Source organism: Equus caballus, chromosome 18 (assembly GCF_041296265.1).
Source record: "Equus caballus isolate H_3958 breed thoroughbred chromosome 18, TB-T2T, whole genome shotgun sequence".
NCBI classification, from domain to species: Eukaryota; Metazoa; Chordata; class Mammalia; order Perissodactyla; family Equidae; genus Equus; species Equus caballus.
Window position 1 is genome coordinate 24,803,963 of NC_091701.1, and position 19,542 is coordinate 24,823,504.

General features: G+C 36.6%; 1 protein-coding gene across 4 annotated transcripts in view; it reads right to left on the reverse strand.

The window, feature by feature from the left end:
* LRP1B (LDL receptor related protein 1B) overlaps positions 1–19,542 on the reverse strand; it is a 1,824,397-nt gene that overhangs the window by 543,331 nt on the left and 1,261,524 nt on the right. For all 4 annotated transcript variants that reach the window (XM_070241833.1, XM_023622537.2, XM_023622536.2 and 1 more), the window contains one exon: positions 2,457–2,606. In XM_070241833.1, the coding sequence (XP_070097934.1) occupies positions 2,457–2,606 (150 nt within the window). The remainder of the gene's footprint in view (positions 1–2,456; positions 2,607–19,542) is intronic.

The following is a 19,542-nucleotide window of genomic DNA, read 5'->3' on the forward strand; positions in this document are numbered from 1 at the left end:
ATTCAATTTTTGAAAATATAATGTGGGTGGTGATTTGGGGATTGTTGCAGCTTGCCTAACCACTTTCAGAATTTAAACTCTGTTTATTTTTATTCAAGTGATTTAAAATATGTACAAATGTACATAAAACAACATTTTCTTGTTAATTTGTCAAGGGTAATAATACAAAATATAAAAAATAATCTTTTTTTTCCCCTTATTGCCTTATAAGACAATTGTGAATAAGTTCCTGCTCTAAAACAACCTACTTGTCAGGTACAACAAATAGATAGATAGATAGATAGACAGACATCTCAGACAGATAGATAGATAGATGTCTTCTGAAAACACACACTGAGAAGAATGGCAACATAATGCTCTACAAATACACAGGAATTGCCCAAAGGCTAGAAAGAAAATTGGAAAAATTTGAAAACAAGATTATTTTTTTTTAAGTTTAGATCCCTCATCTGGAGAAAGCCCATTTTTAAAAAACACTGATTATAAGAAACAAGAGAAAAACAATAGGAAAAAAATTGGTGAAAGTGATAGCAAGAAGATAGTAATTTAGGAACAAAACTATAGCGAAAGAAAGCCACTATTGTCAAAAATCTAAAAATGCCCAACTAGGTAAAATTAGAGAGTGTTTTAAGAATCAAATTAAGTGACACCAGGCTCCATCTTTGATGTCTGCATAAAATTCTACTTTTTCAAAAGTGCATTCACCTACATCTCCAAGTGAGTCTTGCAATTTTCTGATGTAGACCAATATATTTAAATCTGTATTTCTCAGCCATGAAAACTGCAATAGAGAGCATCTTAGTACTTAATGATTGGTTGAAACAATCTCCTTTTCTCTCCCTCCCTCACAGAAATGTATGTTTTTTGAGACTAGTGTTCATGTCTATATTCATACTTCAGAGCCAAGCACAATGTCTGTACATCAAAGGTGCTACATATGTGTTGAACTGAACTGAATTAAACAATTTTAGCCTTATTTTCTGACTCATCCTGTTTTAAATGATAACTTGCAATACCTAAACCTTATTCACTTTCATTCAAATATTTTTAATCTAATTGGAATCAAAGGTGATAAAAACATTTTTTTCTAGAAAATGAAGTTTTAAATCTTTCTCAACTAATGATTATTTACTTATAAACTTCATATACTCATGAACAGTCATTAACAAAAACAAAAAACTCTCATTAAATCTGGGAAATAGTAGAAGAGTTTAAAGATTGCAGAATATTAAATTAAAAGACCTAATTTATTACTTACATAAATCAACTTTAAAAAATATATTCTGACTTTTTCTAAACAGTATATGTTCTTTTAAAAGTTATCCTGAAAGCTTCATGATATTCAGAATTGCAAATATGAAATCAGTTTCCGGATTCCCTGGAGCCAAATGTACCTGCTGAGATTCTTTGTGGAATGTCCAATCCTTACATTGCTGACTGACTATTAACTTCAGCTGAGAGCCAGCCATCCACTAAGCAAAGATGCAGTCACCCTCACTAAAAAGCTCTTTTTTTTTTTGAGGAAGATTAGCCCTGAGCTAACTGCTGCCAATCCTCCTCTTTTTGCTGAGGAAGGCTGGCCCTGAGCTAACATCCGTGCCCATCTTCCTGTGCTTTATATGTGGGATGCCTACCACAGCATGGCTTGCCAAGCCGCGCCATGTCTGCACCCGGGATCCAAACCAGCCAACCCCGGGCTGTAGAGGCAGAACGTGCGTGCTTAACTGCTGCGCCACCAGGCAGGCCCCAAAGCACTTCTTTATAGTATCCACTCTTAACATATTTTTAAAACCCAAACTATCTTCTTAAATTAAAATTCACATTTCGAAAATCAGTTTCTAATAAAAATACAGTAGAGGTTGGTTATTTGTTCTATGGAAAGCCATACCTCCCTGTTAGTTTCCCAATCACCTTACTCGCCTGGCACCTGTTTTTTCCTGAAGACTGAACAAAAGGAATGGAAATAAGGCTTAAATCAGTAAAATCTCTACTCTTTCCTAAGTCTGGGAAAGAATTACTTGAGGGAGAATAATTTCGATCACTGGTCAATGGACCCTGTGGCCTTGTCTCTTGAATTATCTGTGTGAATCAAGCTATCCTTTATAAGCAGAGATATGCCAGATTTGACTTTAATATGACAAACACACAAGGCCCTTGCACTTTAGAACACTGCAGTGGAACACAAAAAATAATCGTAAAATGCTACAAGTCACAGTAAGCCAAGAATCAATAACAGTAAAGTTAGTATTGCTAACAGCATTAAGTCCCTGATCTGAATAATCTTACAAATTTGTTTGCTAAGGTTAAAAAAAGAAAAGAAAACCTCACAGAGATGTGCAATTTGAATGTGCTTCCAGTGCTAATGGAGCCGTAACTTTTCCGAGCTTTTAACAGGTCATAATTAGTCAACCCCCAATCAATACGAAGCACCCCAGCTATAGAACCATTGCACTTACCCATGATGGTGAGGGCTGTAGCTTTTGTTAATTCTTCTTTCATTGACTCTATTACTTCTAAATTACCGCCATCCAGGTTGCATCTATTTATGGTTCCGTTTCCTGAACTGATCCAATAAAGCTTGTTTTCCACATAGTCTATCGATAGACCTGTAATTAAATTATACAACTTAAACATAATGGTAGCCACTTAAATTGTAATATTCACCTAGCACTGGATTTGAGGGCACACAAATAAAGTTGCAAGTTCAGATTTTGTCTTAAAAAAAAGATCTAGCTAATAGGGAAATACACATACGTTATTTTAATTCTCTGTGAAACAATATACTTTTATCAGCACTCAGTAATGTCTGTTGGTTATCACAACAATCATGTGACATTGATAGGAATGACTGTTCCATTTTATGATAAGGAAAATAATACCTAGAATAGTTAAGAAATCTACTTGAGACTCTTGCTAGTAGGAGGACATTCCAGAAATTTTTAAAAAGTGTCTGTTTCTAAATTGAGTGTCTACCCTCTTCATTACACCACTATGCCTCAGAAAGTTTTAATGTGTAATACTCATTTGGGATACTAATTTCATCAATGAAATCTATAATTCCTCCTCTACCTTCCGCAAAATTTACTTTAGGCAGTTATAGATTTAAATTGGTGGTTTTGAGTCTTTTCGAGTAAATCCAAAGGTAGAAGAATTTCAACTATTAGTAATTTCACTGATGCATGGAATTGAATTGGGCTCATTGAGGGGCTGCCATGGGGAGATAAACCAATCAACAAGTCTGTGAACCAAGCCAATGGCTTAAGACTGTTAGCCCCACATGGCAGTTTGTTACTGTAGGTTAGCTTTCTTGTATTTTATGAACAATTTCACATATTACAGTGTTTTCAAAAGTCTCAGAACACGTACATTTTGATTGCCAAGGGTTCTCAGTACACATCTACTTTACTAGCATGCTCAGGAAGCTCAGGGTCCACAGAACAGCAATAACTCAGTGGCTTCATGTTGGTTTTCTGTGACCCACAACTACTCGTAGAAAAGAACGTGTGGACATATACTGAGGCATACAATACAATAAACTTTTTTCTGGGATCTCCTTCAGAGAACAAAACGAATAAACCACAAAAATCACTTCCTTATTTAAAAAAAAGATCTAGAGGCCAGCCTGGTGGTGAAGCAGTTAAGTTTGCGTGCTCTGCTTCAGCGGCCCAGAATTTGTGAGTTCAGTTCCCAGGCCTGGACTTACACATTGTACATCAGGCCATTCTGTGGCAGCATCCTATATACAAAGTGGAGGAAGATTGGCGTGGAGGTTAGCTCAGGGCTAATCTTCCTCACACACACACACAAAAAATTTAAGGTGACAAAAGGGAAGGAAGGGAGGGAGGAAGGGGTGGCAATTGAAGAGAATCACACGAGTTCAAGTGCATTTGGAGAGAGTTAAATGTAGCCCAAATATGCTCAACTACAGGCCAGAGAGTGGAACTGATTTATCAAACCAGCTTTAATCAAGTAGAAATGATCTAACAAGTGTAAACAATACGCCAGCTAATTACTGACTTATTGGTGTATTTTGCTAGTAGAAGTCTGGAAGGTTGACAAGAAAAATCACAATGCCTAAAATTAGACATTGCAAGGATGAAGTTTTCAGACTTCTTTTGATGACCACAGTGGGTGATTGGCCTTAACTACTATGGAAAAATAATCCAAAACTACCAGAGTCATATTCTATGGCGTAATGTTCTCAGGGTGAAAGTCATTCACCATTCAATTTTTTATGAGAAAAACTTTGGTTATTCTGCAGGTACTTCCTAAGCCACCTTCATGCATGTTTTGTAGTATAAATAAATTCTGGTTTAGACCACTTAATTTCCAGAAGTGTTCTATTTTACCTTCTGCTTAGTTGACTACCTAAAGTATATAATTCCATCTCTAATTAACAATGAAGGATATCTTTACTACAGATTTACATACAAAATATAACCCTGAACTTTCTGTTGCAGAATTTTCATCAAGAATTGAATTAACAAATACATTTATGGAGAATTCCCTTTTAGAAAAGTTATCTATCCCTCTAGGTATTCTAAATTTTATCTCTCAATCAAGCCAAATCATCAGAGAGCTATCTGCATTTTTAGATCGCTATGTTTTGCCTCTCTGAATTTCTTGCTGAATTGAGCTTTGGCATTGTGCCCTTGGTTTAAATGAAGGATGTTCTAAGAAGTAGCCATAGGAAACCCACTGTTACACTTCCCAGGATATAGTGCCTGAAAATAGTATATTACACAGTGACCTCTTTATAAAAGGACCCATGGGAGAAATTTCTTTTGGGGCTCAGTGCCAGAAAAAGCTCTATGTGGAAAATATAAAATTGTAACTAGTCATATTTTTCTCTTTGCTTTGGCTGCAAAGAAACTGAAGCGTCAGATTTGTGACCCATCTCCAGCAATGGTAAAGTAATTGCATTTACACTACTAACTTTACTCTTGCCTTCAAGAGACTAATCTATTATTTTCCTTAACCTTGATTTTTACAATCAGTATTCTTGACTGGCCTTTCTTAGGGAATGCATTTTTCTGAGTTTCCTCAACCCCTTTTTTGGGAGGAGAGGGTGTATTCACACTGAATGTGCCTAACTCCAAATTAACCCACAACGTGAGAACTTTCTCATCCGTCTAACAGCCTGCAGTTTCTGGAGTCTAACGGAGGCTGTGGAAAGCAGTTATTATACAGAGCAGGGAAGGTACAGAGTTTGGGTCAAAGTTCCCCAGAGTCTACGACTCAACATCTTTGTTTCTGCACTGTGAGTGCCTAGAAGCAAGGAGCTGTGTCACTGAGCTTTTCATCTTCAGTGCCTAGCACAATGCCTAGAGCCGAGAAGAAAACCTATAAACATTGAATTAATGAATGGGTTATCTGATTAATTCCATTACAAATATCATAAACTGTCCTCAAGGAGTTCTGCCTAGTAAAGTTGAATCATTCTCACAACAGAATTTTTTTAATATACTACTTATCCCCAGATACATGACAATACAAAGGGTAGTGATACAATAGTTCTACTTGGTATGGCTTAGATTTCTACATCAATATTAAGATTGAATAGCTTAGGATTAATAATTTTAAGATTCACAAGAAGAAAATATTTAAAGTTCCTACATTAACACATATAACATGTGATCCGTGTCACCTAGCCACTTACACATATCTTCTCTCCTGTTAAATGTATCAGTTTTACCTCTAAATGTTCTTGAGTGTGTTTATTCCCAAGTTTATCAAATAGAATTGAAATCTTTTAAAAATCCTATTATGTAGTCAAGAAGCTGGTGACACATGTTCTAATTTCATAGATATGTTTAGAAGTATATATTTATAGTTTATTAATATAAAAGTTTTTGCATCATAAGATTTTTTTATTTTGTGACTATCATAAACTTAGGTCTTAATAACACTGAAGAATTAATTGGTATCCATTCACTGGAATAATGTCGGAATCAGATCCCAGTTGCACTAGAGATGAATCACTACGCAGGGAACTAACAGTAGTTTTGATGCAATCGAAAGTACTCAGTGATTTTGGAAAGCTAAATCAATAGCCATGAGAAAACAGATCAAATAAGAGCATGTTTATAAAACTGTCCTGGAACCTATGTAAAGAAATATAATTGTGTCTGTACTAGAAGGTCCTCAGAGTGGGTAACTGAGATCAAAATATCTTGAAAATAGCTGTGAGATCTGTCTGAAGAATACACCACTAGTAATATTGCCTCATTTCTGCAAAACTTATTTTTTAAATCTTTTGAATTTGGTTATCAAAAGAGGAAATCTAGATTCAGTAATATAATAGGTATACCAAAGGAAAAAAAGTCATATAAGTTGAAAAACCTTTATGAAAAGAAAAATCTACCATTTCTCTATCTTTCCTATTATTGTAAAAATGCAGAGTTAATCCACATGTTTCAATTCTAACGTTCTTTATTTTAAGCCAAACATTTTCCTTAATTTATTATTTCATTTGGACATTTTGATTTAACAGGCCAGCTACTTTTTAATTGAGACAATGTAATTTGCCAAAATTATATAATTGCTCTCATAATAGAAATAATCCACACATTGGTATAAGAAACAGCCACATATTTTTAATAATGATATAATCTAATTATATTTTCTGTATATCACTAAAAAAATTAAATCTGTTAAGTTTTAAGTGTTGTTACAATTAATACTGGAAAGTTTATTTGTCTCATTTCACTTCTTTTTAAATGACAAAAGTAAATCAATGTATTATACAATATAGAATTAAAACAAAAATGCAAATATATAGAAAAAATGAATTTTAAAAATTAAGACTTTCTAGAGATACTACTTTCCTAGTATTTTTCCATTACTTATAAAATTTCATTTCAAAATTTTTCCTGGCTGTGCATTATAATTATCTGGAAAGCTTTTAAAAATACTGATCCCTGGGTCCCACTTCCAGAAATTCCAATTTAATTGGGTTGAGTCGGTCCCAAACATTGGTATTTTTAAAAAAAAATCTCTCCAGGTGATTTTAGAATATAAAATTTAAGAAATTCCTTTTAATCATTGCATATTTTCATAATCTTTCAAATTTGAATTTTTAATAGGTTTAACCAGACCTTTTAAATTTTGCTGGAAAGTGTGAGATCTTTGGAGACAGGGGAACATTAAGATGTAGATGGAGAGGAAGACATACCTTGGATATTAAAATGTAGATGATTTACTTCGAGGCCTCTCGATAGGCGTAACAAATAACATTGAAATCCTCTAAATATTCTCTTTGTAGAGTTCACTTCAGACAATAGAAAACAACCCCTTCTGCTTCTACGATTGTGAAAGTTGTAGAAACTGGCTATCGAAAACACACTTAGAAAAACGGGGACATTATAATGTCCTGGATACCCCAAAATGCAGATCTTTTCAGAGTTACCAGAAAAGGCATGATTATTTCTGGGGCAAAACTGTTTCTGAAACATTGAACTTTTAGCTCCTAAGGAGCATAGTTATGCCACTGGGAAGTAGAGTGAGCTTAACTTCCTGTTCATTATTTAGGTTATCTCAAGAAATGCTTTATCCCTCCTGGGAATACTCAGATTTTTTTTCTCAGTTAAAGCATAAATACGCTGAGGAAACTCAAGAACTTCTCCTGCTCCATTTGTGGCTTCTCTCTGAAGGGAACAAAAATATAAGGTGTCATTCTTCAATAATTTGTCTACCTGTCTCTGGATTCATCCATCAGAAGGCTAAGCAGGCTTCGTTCGCCTGGCTGCACCCTCACGTCACCATTGTGAGGTTGTAATAATAAGAACAATTGCCTTATATAGTAGTGTCTGGCATATAGAAAGTGCTCAATAAATGTTAGCTATTTATTAGTAGTATAGGTTTTTATATTTTCCTTTCCAGATAAAATCTTATTGTAAAATTCACAACCATCCCTCTGGTAACCCATACAACTGATAATTTTGAGATAATAATGAGAAATACTCAGATTGCATACTTCACTCATAACCACAATAGTCTTTCAATTATCCAGACATATCAAAATGAGAAACTTTTTTGTTCTGTGAAAGCCAATGAAAAACACACTTCAGTGTGGGAGAAAATATTTGCAATCCACATAACCCACAAAAGCGTAGTACCAAGAAAAGAACTCTCAAAACTCAACAGTTAAAACAAAATTCATTTAGAAAATGGGCAACAGAAATGAATAGACATCTCACAGAAGACATATAGATGGCAAATAAGCACACGAAAAAATGTTCAACATCATAGGAAATGCAAATTAAAATGAGAATGAGATATCGCTACACACTTATAAGAATGGCTAAAATAAAAATAGTGACAACACTAAATGCTGACAAGGATGCAAAGAAAAACTGGATCACTGATACATTGCTGTTAGGACTGTAAAACAGCACAGCCACTCTGGAAAACAGCTTGGTAGTTTCTTATAAAACTAAACAGACTATTACCATAGGCAATTGCACTCCTGAGCATTTACCCCAGAGAAATGAAAACTTATGTCCACACAAAAACTTGTACACCAATGTTTATAGCAGCTTTTTTTTGATGACTCTACAAGGATTTATGCTGAGGGGAAAAAAGCCAATCCAAAAGCTTATATACTGTATGACTCTATTTATACAACATTTTAAAGTGATAAAATTTTATAAATGGAAGAGAGACAGTATGGGGAGAAAAGGAGGAGGGGAAAAGAAACCTTTTGCAAGGTTTCTTTTGCAAATATGTCTCAATCTTCAGAGGGATTAATGGAAAGGACTCTGACACTTAACTCTGGAACACAGTTTTCTGATAAACTTTGAGATCATAGAACTGAACTCTGGGTAAGAAATTACAGAAATCTAATGGAGAAACTGATGACCTCATAAAACTGCTAACAGAAGATTAAGATCAAGAACCGGTTATACAGGACTGAATGAACTGAGGATGATTATAATTTTTTTAAGACTTTTGTTTGAAATATTGTTTTTGATGTGTTGTTTTGTTTTCTCAGATTTAAGGAAATCTTTTCTCTTGTGCTAACTATGACTTAGCAATTTGGTGAAATTATACCTTTGTGAGCAAAGCTGAAACATTTATCTTTTTCTCCCTACCTGATCCCTCCAGAATTTGGAAACTCTTTGTGAGTATGGTTATTTCATGGCAATATAGTTATTTGCATAAGTTCAATAAGAATCTGTTCTCCTTATAACAGGACACAATTGGAAACATTGGTTATATTACCCAGGCTTTGACTGGAATGTCATATTTGAGAGAAACATACAGACTCGGATATGACAATACTGCCTTTGAGGAATAAGGTTGACTTTGTGTAAACAAGCCACTTGGAAATAAGGGCCTGGTACCCTGCTTTACAGAGAGAGATTCCAGCAATCTTACCTGGTAAGTAAGGAAGCTTGCTTATCTGGCAGATGTAAGGAACCTCGGAATATTTTGGGGGACCTCAAGAAGAGAGGAATCCACCCAAATCTGTAGGTACTGCAGGCAAAATCTGACGGCAAGTCCTTGGCTTGGCTTTTCTGGCCTCGAGAGACCTTTAAAGTTCAATCTGAGATTCCTCAAAGAATTCCAGCAAAGCAGATTTAAGAGCCTATATGATCAATTGCTATTCTTGCTGCACTTATGTAAATAATTGGGCCAAGTTTCTTGAAACTAAACTTATTTTGCAAACCAATTAGTCTTAATTTGGCTATCTTTGGTAAAAATGAGGGTGATTTTAGAGAGAAGAACTATGTTTCAGTGAAAAACTATAATACACATTTGTGGATGTTGGATCCTAGTTTTGTTAATTGTCTTTGAGGTTTTTTTTCTACCTGTGAACTGGACTGGATCCTGAATTCTTCTACTGAAATATCTGGTTACAAATCTCCAAACTAATGTTTTCAATTTTTTTTTACCTCATTTTCAGTTGGAATCATTGAGAATTGAACCTGCTCTTTTTCCTGAAGCCTTGCTAACTAAAGCTGAACGACTTGATAGAAACTTGAGAGATTCCTGTCTTTTGCTTTGTAAGCTGTAAGCCACTCAGAAAGATACCTGAATGCCGATGACATCATCAGAGACCTTTCAAGCTGCTAAAGATGTTTTGACTCTAACATCTAGAAGTCTTCTTGACTGGCTGCCTCCTGGACTCAGGAACTAGTTTATAATTTGCTCCAACCATTAACCTTGTTTTTCTTTTATTTCCATAGAAATACTTATTAAATACCTGATTGCTTGCTTCCAAAATATAGGCTTAACTTTGGGAGCACACCTGCATCGCCGCCTTCTAAAATGGCTTTAACTGGACTGATCTATTACCAGGACTCAGAAATGTGTTCAGTGAGATGAAACAATCTACCACTCAGCTTCTGGATTGTGAAACTTTAAAAAGTTTCAAAGGCGGGACTGTGGGGACCTGGAATTGGCCACCCCAAGATATGTCTCTTTGGCATCAGGATTATTTGAGGCTGATTGCTTTTGATAAACTGGGACAGGGAAGGAGGCTCTGAGGAATCGAACTTGCCCTTTGTTAGGACACTTACATTTGTAAGGTAAATCTCTATCTGTAGAAGGTGCCTCCCTCTCTGTACCAGAAAGAAGAAAGGAGATGACCTTCTCTCTAAAAACTCTTAATCAATACCAAAGGCAAGGACTTAAATCTGCATTTTATTGTGCTTCTCTGGTAACCTCCTGTAGCTGACTTCCCTCCCCCTCCCAACTTTGGCATTTCTTTAAGGATTAAGCATCTTTCCTTAGGCTAGGAACTGATTGCTGCGCTCACCTGTAACCGCCCAGCTCCAGACAATCGACTTGCCTCCGGCTACGCCCTCTGAGACAGCAGACCACTACCTGCTGTGTCCATCAAGCGCTGTGCCCACAGGGCAATCTTGTGACTATTGTGGGAGGGACATTTCAATCACATGTGAAACACCCTGTTTGGGGCTATATAACCACTCTGTGCACCCCACTTCTTAGGTGCCCTTTCTTCCTTTGGGAAGAAAGGCCCTGGGCCATGGTTCCTCATAAAGCTTTGTTTAATTTTCTCTTGCTATTCTGTCTCATGTGAATTTAATTTGTTCTCCGGCCAGATGAACCCCTATTTGGGGAGAGGAAATGTCCTCCTCCCCTACACTATATAAGCCCAAGTTCTAACCACTCCTTTGAGTTAGTCATCAATCACTTTCTCCCATGTGTATGTGTGCTACCCGTGTTAATAAATGCCATTTTTCTCTTGTTAATCTGTCTTTTGTCAGTCTAATTTCCAGGGTTCCAGACAGAGAACCTAGGAATATAGAGGAAAAAGGTTTTTTTCCTCCTCTGCAAGTATCTATACTGCCCTTATCTTAACTTGATCTAAACTTTTCCTTGGGATCATCTTTCTCAGTTCACTCAGCTTTTAGAAGTCATTAATGTACAGAGTTACAGAGCTAAGTTAATTAACTCAGTTCCTTGTTGCTTATCGTATCAAGCTAAGATTCAGCCTCTCTTCCATCCTCCCTCACACAAATCCTTGAACCTGGGGCAATTTGTCCTATATTTCAAGCTCTTTATGATCAGCAAAATTTATGTGCCTTGTGAAAATAACAAATGCAAAAATGAAGGAAAGAACAGAACCAGTGACAGGTTATTTCTTGAGAAGTGTTTTGGTCTAAAAAATCATTTTGAAGCTTTAATAGCTGTAGTTTCATAATTTGCCAAAACTATACTGAATAGCTTGATAGGTGAAATAGAACAAAATGTTTTTAAGAGAACTAGATTGTGTCATTTGAACATTTTTAAATTATAGTTCCTATCAGTATAACACCAAATGTTCTCGTTAGAGTTCTTTTTTCTAGTCACACAGAAAAATTTAGAGTTTCCTAGATATATCCACTCTTTTGTGCCTATTATGCCTGTTTATCCTTTCTAGTAAGAATAAGCCCCTTTATCTATCACTTCCTTAAAAAGTGTGTTTATCCTTCAAGATCTGGTTAAAATTTCAAAATATCACCCATTTGGTTACAACTCTTCCCTCTATGTTTCTTCCCCACAAAGAATTAGTTGCTTGCTCTATGCTTACAGTATCTAGTTATATTAACCTTCTGGTGCCTGGAAGATAGTACTCAAGAACAACATTAAGTGTTTTTGTTTTGTTTAACTCTACTAAAGATCTCATCAAATGGTTTGTAGTTATCCAGGTCTTTTTCCTTTGTTGCACTTTGAGCTTCTTGATAATGAGTCACAAATTTCACTTTCAGGGTCTGGTACCTAGTGATGCGGGATCGGGGAGCCGAGGAGTCGAAAGAAAGATTTCTTAGACTCTCAAGATCTGGCAGTAGTGCTCTTTTATTTAGAGAATAGTGTGGAATAGCATGGGGACAGGACCCATGGGCAGTCAGAGCTTCTGCTGCCGCCGCTTCTGCTGCCCCCGCTGGCATGGGGACAGGGCTCATGGGCAGGCAGAGCTGGTGCGTGGGGACAGGACCCACGGGCAGTCAGAGCTCCTGCTGCTGCCACTTCTGCTACCCCCGCTGGCATGGGGACAGGGCCCATGGGCAGGCAGAGCAGCTGCTGCTGCCCCCGCTGGCATGGGGACAGGACCCATGGGCAGGCAGAGCTGGTGTGTGGGGACAGGACCCATGGACGGTCAGAGCTCCTGCTGCTGCCACTTCTGCTGCCCCTGCTGGCATGGGGACAGGACCCATGGGCAGGCAGGGCAGCTGCTGCTGCCCCCGCTGGCATGGGGACAGGACCCATGGGCGGTCAGAACTCCTGCTGCTGCCACTTCTGCTGCCCCTGCTGGCATGGGGACAGGACCCATGGGCAGGCAGAGCTGGTGCGTGGGGACAGGACCCATGCACGGTCAGAGCTCCTGCTGCTGCCACTTCTGCTGCCCCCGCTGGCATGGGGACAGGACCCATAAGCAGGCAGAGCTGGTGCGTGGGGACAGGACCCACGGGTGGTCAGAGCTCCTGCTGCTGCCCCGAGTTGAGGGTTAGGGCTAATTTTATAAGGCATGGGTACGTGACTTATTTTTACTGGAGAAACGAAAAGATGATGTAAAACGTCATTAAATGATTTCAGTGCAGATGGGGTCTGGTTATTGTGCGGTCATATAACTTTAGATACAAATCTGGCCATATAGATCGGCATGTAGGTGAGGATGCCCTGGGCTTCTCTCCCTGGGGCAGTCCTAAATCATACCATAAAAAAAGTCCACTGGGTCGTATAATTTGGCATGTAGGCCAGGTCACCTTGGGCCTCTCTAGCTGGGGCAGCCTTAATCCACATCACCTAGTTTACACCTCATAGCATTTTTTTTAATGATAGCATTTGAAAGACCAAGTAAATGAATGATCAGATGAAACAGTGTAATAAACTGAAATTATCTGTGTGTATATGCATGTATAATTTTAATATTAGTTTGTTGGTTCCTCTGGCCATTTTTGTAATCTATTCTTAACATTTCTTTTGGTGTGCACAACTTTACCTCTTGATTGTGCTTCATACATAATAAAAGTGACTGTGCTGAGTAATAAGTATATATAAATAATATAACTGCATTATGTAGAGCAAGGACACATATCTAGGAATTTGTTTTAATCTTATTTTTCAAAAATGAGGTCCCTTGAATTCTTTTGGTCTAGTAAAATGTACTTATGAATGTTATCCATGAATAGATTTCAAAATTTGCATTATATAGCATATGGGTTGGAATGATTAAATATTAAGAAAAATGCTTCATAGGTTTCGAGAAAGTATACTTGAAGGTTGAGTAAACAAATGACTTTTGCTTAGGATTACATTAAAAATAAAGGGAAAACATCAAGGAAATAAAATATATAGTACCCAAGATTCTTAGGAATAAGCCATGAAGGGTAATGCTGATTGACAAGCAAGTTGCTTTATTTGAGGCTTAAGGGATAAAATTCTTAATATGTAAACATTTTAAACATGGAAATGGCTTTAAGTAGTAAATTAAAATCCTCTGTTATGCAAAATACTCTAAGCACTTCATGTATCCAAAACTGAGCAATAAATCTTGAGAATATTTAGTTCAACAATGAATAACTGGGATGTTGATTTGTATTTAAGAGAAACAAAGTTATTCAGCCCAAACTGTCTGAAGGCTGCAATCACTTAGTCTTCAGTGATACACACTCATAAAATGCCAAGTTGGGTGTTTTGATAAGATTATGATGCACTTCTATTTCAACCATATCACACATATGCATTTAACAGCAAACAAGCAAGGGAAATCCAGTGAATTACAATATAAAAACAATTCCATAAACTAGAAAGCTTAGTATATCAGTGACATTGCTGTTTAAAACTAGCATTTAAAGATTCAGAAATAATTAATTATAAGGCACAATTGGCACAGGGGTGAAATTGGTTCTTGTATACTCCTGGCTGCTTAGAAAAGCTGACTGCTGTGTCCTAATTGAGCCCAAATTTCTCAGCAGTATCCAAGCCCTGGATTTTTCTTTCCCACTTTCCGTGCTTGAAAGAATACCAGTTTTATTCCCTGAGCTTTGCTTGAGACCAGGAAATTACCGTATGAAATCAGCCTTTCAGGATGTAGCATAGTGGTTAAGATTTAATGTGACTCTGGAAGAGGATAAACCTGCATTTGAATCCCAGCTCTACCATTCATCACAGGCAACTGACTTCTTTCAATAAACCTAAGTTTCTGAATCTAAAAGGAAGGACAAGGAAGACTTCCAGAAATGATTACTGTGCGATGACTAATGCAAAGCATTTTGCAAGTGCTTGACATGTTCTAAATGCTTAAAAAGTAGTTACTATAATTAGATTATTTTTGTTGCCAAAGTGATGATTGTTCTACTGTATCATACATCCCAGGATAACTCCATGCAAACACAAAGATATGGAGAGAATAAAGGTACCATAAAGGGTGAAAGATAATGATTGTTAGAAGTTGATACTTCCTCAGCTTCACCAGACAGAATATTGTGATTTCTCCTAATCTGGGAAAAAATAATTTATAATCTGACAAACAATATGCATGAGGAGAAAATGAATTGAACAGTGGTTCCTCCTTTCTAGTCTCCTAATTTTCTTCATGGAAATTGTTGGGGGAAGGCAGTGGGGAGGCAGTTTAAGCCAGAGATAGCCAGACAGACTCATCATGAAATAATAATTACAGCAATTGCCTGCAGTGCAAAATACTAGTGAAATTTAATGAGGAAATAACACAGCAATAAATATTTCTATGTATGTAAGTATTTCATGGCTATAGCCGTCATGTATACTAAAAAAAACATGTTTGCATTTACTTTTTTCACACCTTCATATGTCCATTCACAGTACTGGAAAATTCCATTTTAGAAATCATCTCAGGGGAATAGTTCTAAGTGAGTCTTGTAAAGTGGGATTACAACGGTATGAATTCTTGAGAGCATTTCAAAGATTCTTCTGTATCAAATATTTCCTTATGAGATTTAACCTTGATACTATGTTAAATAGCAGTCTAAATTTATATAGAAAGCCAAAAAAATATTTTGTCCACTCATTTGCCTCACAGCTCTAAACTGTCCTTTTAGAGGGAAAAAAATAACAGCAAAAATAAAAAAAAAATTTAAAAAAAGAAAACACAAAATACAATCTTGAATATATTTTAAGAAAATGGTTCAAGTACCCACAGTGAAAACACTGTAACTTAGAAAAAGAATGGATCAGCATTGAATGCCCAGAAATAAAACCACACATGTATGGACAGTTAATCTTTGACAAAGGAGCCAAGAACATACAATGGGGAAAGGAAAGTCTCTTCAATAAATTGCGTTGGGAAAATTGGACAGCCTCATGCAAAAGAATGAAAGTAGACCATTATCTTGCACCATACACAAAAATTAACTCTAAATAGATTAAAGATTTGAATGTAAGAACTGAAACTATAAAATCCCTAGAAGAAAATAGGCAGTACACTCTTTGACATCAGTGTTAGCCACATTTTTTCAAATACCATGTCTACTAGGGTAAGGGAAACAAAAGAAAAAGTTAACAAATGGGACTACATTAGACTAAGAAGCTTCTGCAAAGCAAAGGAAATCATGAAGAAAATGGAAAGACAACCCACTAACTGGGAGAAAATATTTGCAAATCATTTATCAGGCAAGAGGTTGATCTCCAAAGTATATAAAGAACTCACACAACTCAACAACAACAAAAAAACAAACAATCTGATCAAAAAATGGGCAGAGGATATGAACAGACATTTTTCCAAGGAAGATATGCAGATGGCCAACAGACACATGAAAAGATGCTCAACATCCCTAATTATTAGGGAAATGCAAATCAAAACTACAATGAGGGGCTGGCCCAGTGGTGCAGTGGTTAAGTGCACACGTTGCTCTTTGGCGGCCCGGGGTTCACCAGTTTGGATCCCAGGCGTGGACATGGCACGTCTTGGCAAACCATGCTATAGTACACGTCCCATATATAAAGTAGAGGAAGATGGGCACAGATTTTAGCTCAGGGTCAGTCTTCCTCAGCAAAAAGAGGAGGATTGGCAGCAGATGTTAGCTCAGGGCTGATCTTCCCCACCCCCCAATAAAACTACAATGAGATATCACCTTACACCAGTCAGAATGTTATAATTACCAAGATGAAAAAACAACAAATAGTGGAGAGGATATGGCAAAAATGGAACACTCATACACTGCTGGTGGGAATATAAACTGGTGCAGCCACTACGGAAAACAGTATGGAGATTCCTCAAAAAACTAAAAATAGAAACGCCATATGACCCAGCTATCCCACTACTGAGTATCTACCCAAACAACTTGAAATCAACAATCCAAAGTAACATATGCACCCCTATGTTCATTGTAGCACTATATACAATAGCCAAAATGTGGAAACAATCCAAGTACCCATTGTTTGATGATTGGATAAAGAAGATGTGGTATATATGTACAATGGAATACTACTCAGCCATAAAAAAGACAAAATCATCCCATTTGCAAAAACATGAATGGATCTGGAGGGTATTATGCTAAGTGAAATAAGCCAGACTGAGAAAGACAAGCACCATATGATTTCACTCATATGTGGAATATAAACAAACACATGTACAAAGAAAACAGTTCAGTGGTAACCAGGGGAAGAGGGGTGGGAGTGAGCATAGGGGATGAAGGGGAGCACGCACGTGATGACAGACAAGAAATATGTACAACTGAAATTTCACAATGATGTAAACTAATATGAACTCACTAAAAAAGAAGAATAGTTACCATGCAACATAATTTTTATTTTAATCAGTGCCTATAAAACTCTTGAAACCAGCAGCATCCTAACTGGCCCCCATCTCTCACAAAAAAAGACAAGACTTTCCTGCTATAAACTTATTCACCATAATATTTTTTATAGTTAATTTACAGATAAGAGTCTCTATCTTATTAAGGTAGATAGAAAATTACAATTAACAGGATCAGAATGAATGTGGGGTTACTAGAAAAGAATTCGGTTTTATCTTTATACCCTGTGCTCAGAGGACTTGTCAGTAAGTAAATAGTTTGGCCAATTCTATTTTGCTTGTTCTTTCTTTTTATGAGAAATCTCTTGGTATGAATGAGAGCCAAATGGCCATGGGGTTAGACAGGGGAGAGAGGAGATATAGCAAGAGGAACACGGGGAAAAGCCACTTTAGAAATCAAGTTATTTCCAACTTTTCCTTCTAGTTAGTCATGCATTTATTTATACGCAACCCACTTAACATAGTTTTTGCACTCTATACTTTGAGAAAATGATGGAATAAATAAATATAAACATGAGAGTACTTTGTTTCCTACTCATCAGATACAATGAATGGAATACAACATGAATCTATACCCAAATGACTGAGTATGCACTTCTTTCACAAAGTAATCTTACTCAAGATAGACAAATAAACCTTAGGTTTATGCAATCCTATAAGAGCCTCTTGCTACTGGATAGGAAACAGTATTCACTTCATTCAACAAATAAGATCTACTTATGTGCCAACATTGAGCTATGGGCTGAGGACATGATGGTAAATACAACAGATACGGTCCCTAGCTTTGAAGAGTTTCCTTTCTAGTTGGTAAGCAGTAGTTAACGAAATGTCCAAAAACAAATGGAAAATTAAAATAACACCAAGAGCTGAAAGGTGAAACAAAGGTGCTGAAAGTGTCTGTTTTAAGAGACCTCATCCTAGTTGAGGAGGTCAGGGAAAGCTTCTTTGAAGAAGTAATACTTGAGTTGAAATCTGGCAGGTAGGTCAGAAACTAAGAGAGGATGGGAGACATTTCTGGGCAAAGGAACGTCTTGTTAAAACATGGTATTAGGGGAAGGAGCTTGACAAGTTGAGAGAATCAAAGAAGGGAAATATAGGTGGAGAGGATAAGTTTTAGTCACACTGCAATTCCTTTTGGATTGTAAACTCCATGAAGAAAGGGTCCATATCTCTCTTATGTACCTGTATCCCAGTAACTAGGGGATTATAGGAACTCCTTCTTTCCTTTTTCTTCAAGATTCTCACATACCTCAACCAACACATGGATTCTTACCACAAGTTTCTGATTCTCTTTCCCAGTGTTATGTAAACACTGCAAAGCAAGTATTACGTAAAAATTCACCTTGGTGTCATCCACAGTGCTTAAACTACCACATTAACAGTAGCCACTTAACGCATGGATTTGGATTTAAGAAAGAAGGGTTGATTGTGGATTTGTTTGTTTTCCTTCCTTTTGTTTCTTTTAAACAAAAATGTTTGTATGTAGTTATTTCTGTGACCATTACAAGACATTCTCAAGCATTGTTTCTTTTTCTCCTAGGTTAAAAAGAACACATATCATAGTTTATACAACAATCTATACCAAGTTAACATGATAAATTCAGACCAAAAATCTTTTGCCCAGCCTCTATTCAGAAAGCTTGCCTATTAAATGCCAGCTAACTTTTCATTCACTTACCATTTCTATTTAATAGAGCTTTTACTTAGATTTTACATAAATAATGATGGAAATCTATGTTTAGATCAACATACACACAATTACCACACTAGCAAGTATATACATCAGTGAATAAAACACAGGAAAGTTCATGTTCAAAACTTGTGATATTAGTTTTCTGTGTGAACACGGCTAGGCTATAGTCCCCAATTATTCAATTAAACACTAACTTGCAGGTTACTGTGAAGATATTTTGTAGATGAGATTACCATCTACAATCAAGTGACTTTAAGTAAAGGGGATTATGCTAAAAAATCTGGGTGGGTCTGATCCAATCAGTTGAAAGGCCTTAGGAACAGAACTGAGGTTTCTCTGAAGAAGAAATTCTGCCTGTGGTCTATAGCTTAAGCTTCTGCTTGAGAGTTTCCAGACTACCTGAAGATTTCAGATTTGCCTAGCCAGCTCCCACAAGGTCAAAAGCCAAATCCTTGTAATAAATCTCTTTTTATATATTTATATCTATCTATTTATTATGTATGTATGTATCTATCTATCCATTCACAAACACTACTGGTTCTGTTTCTCTCATGGAACCTTGATGAATACACAACGTCTCCTATCTCCTATTGTAGATCATTTTTTA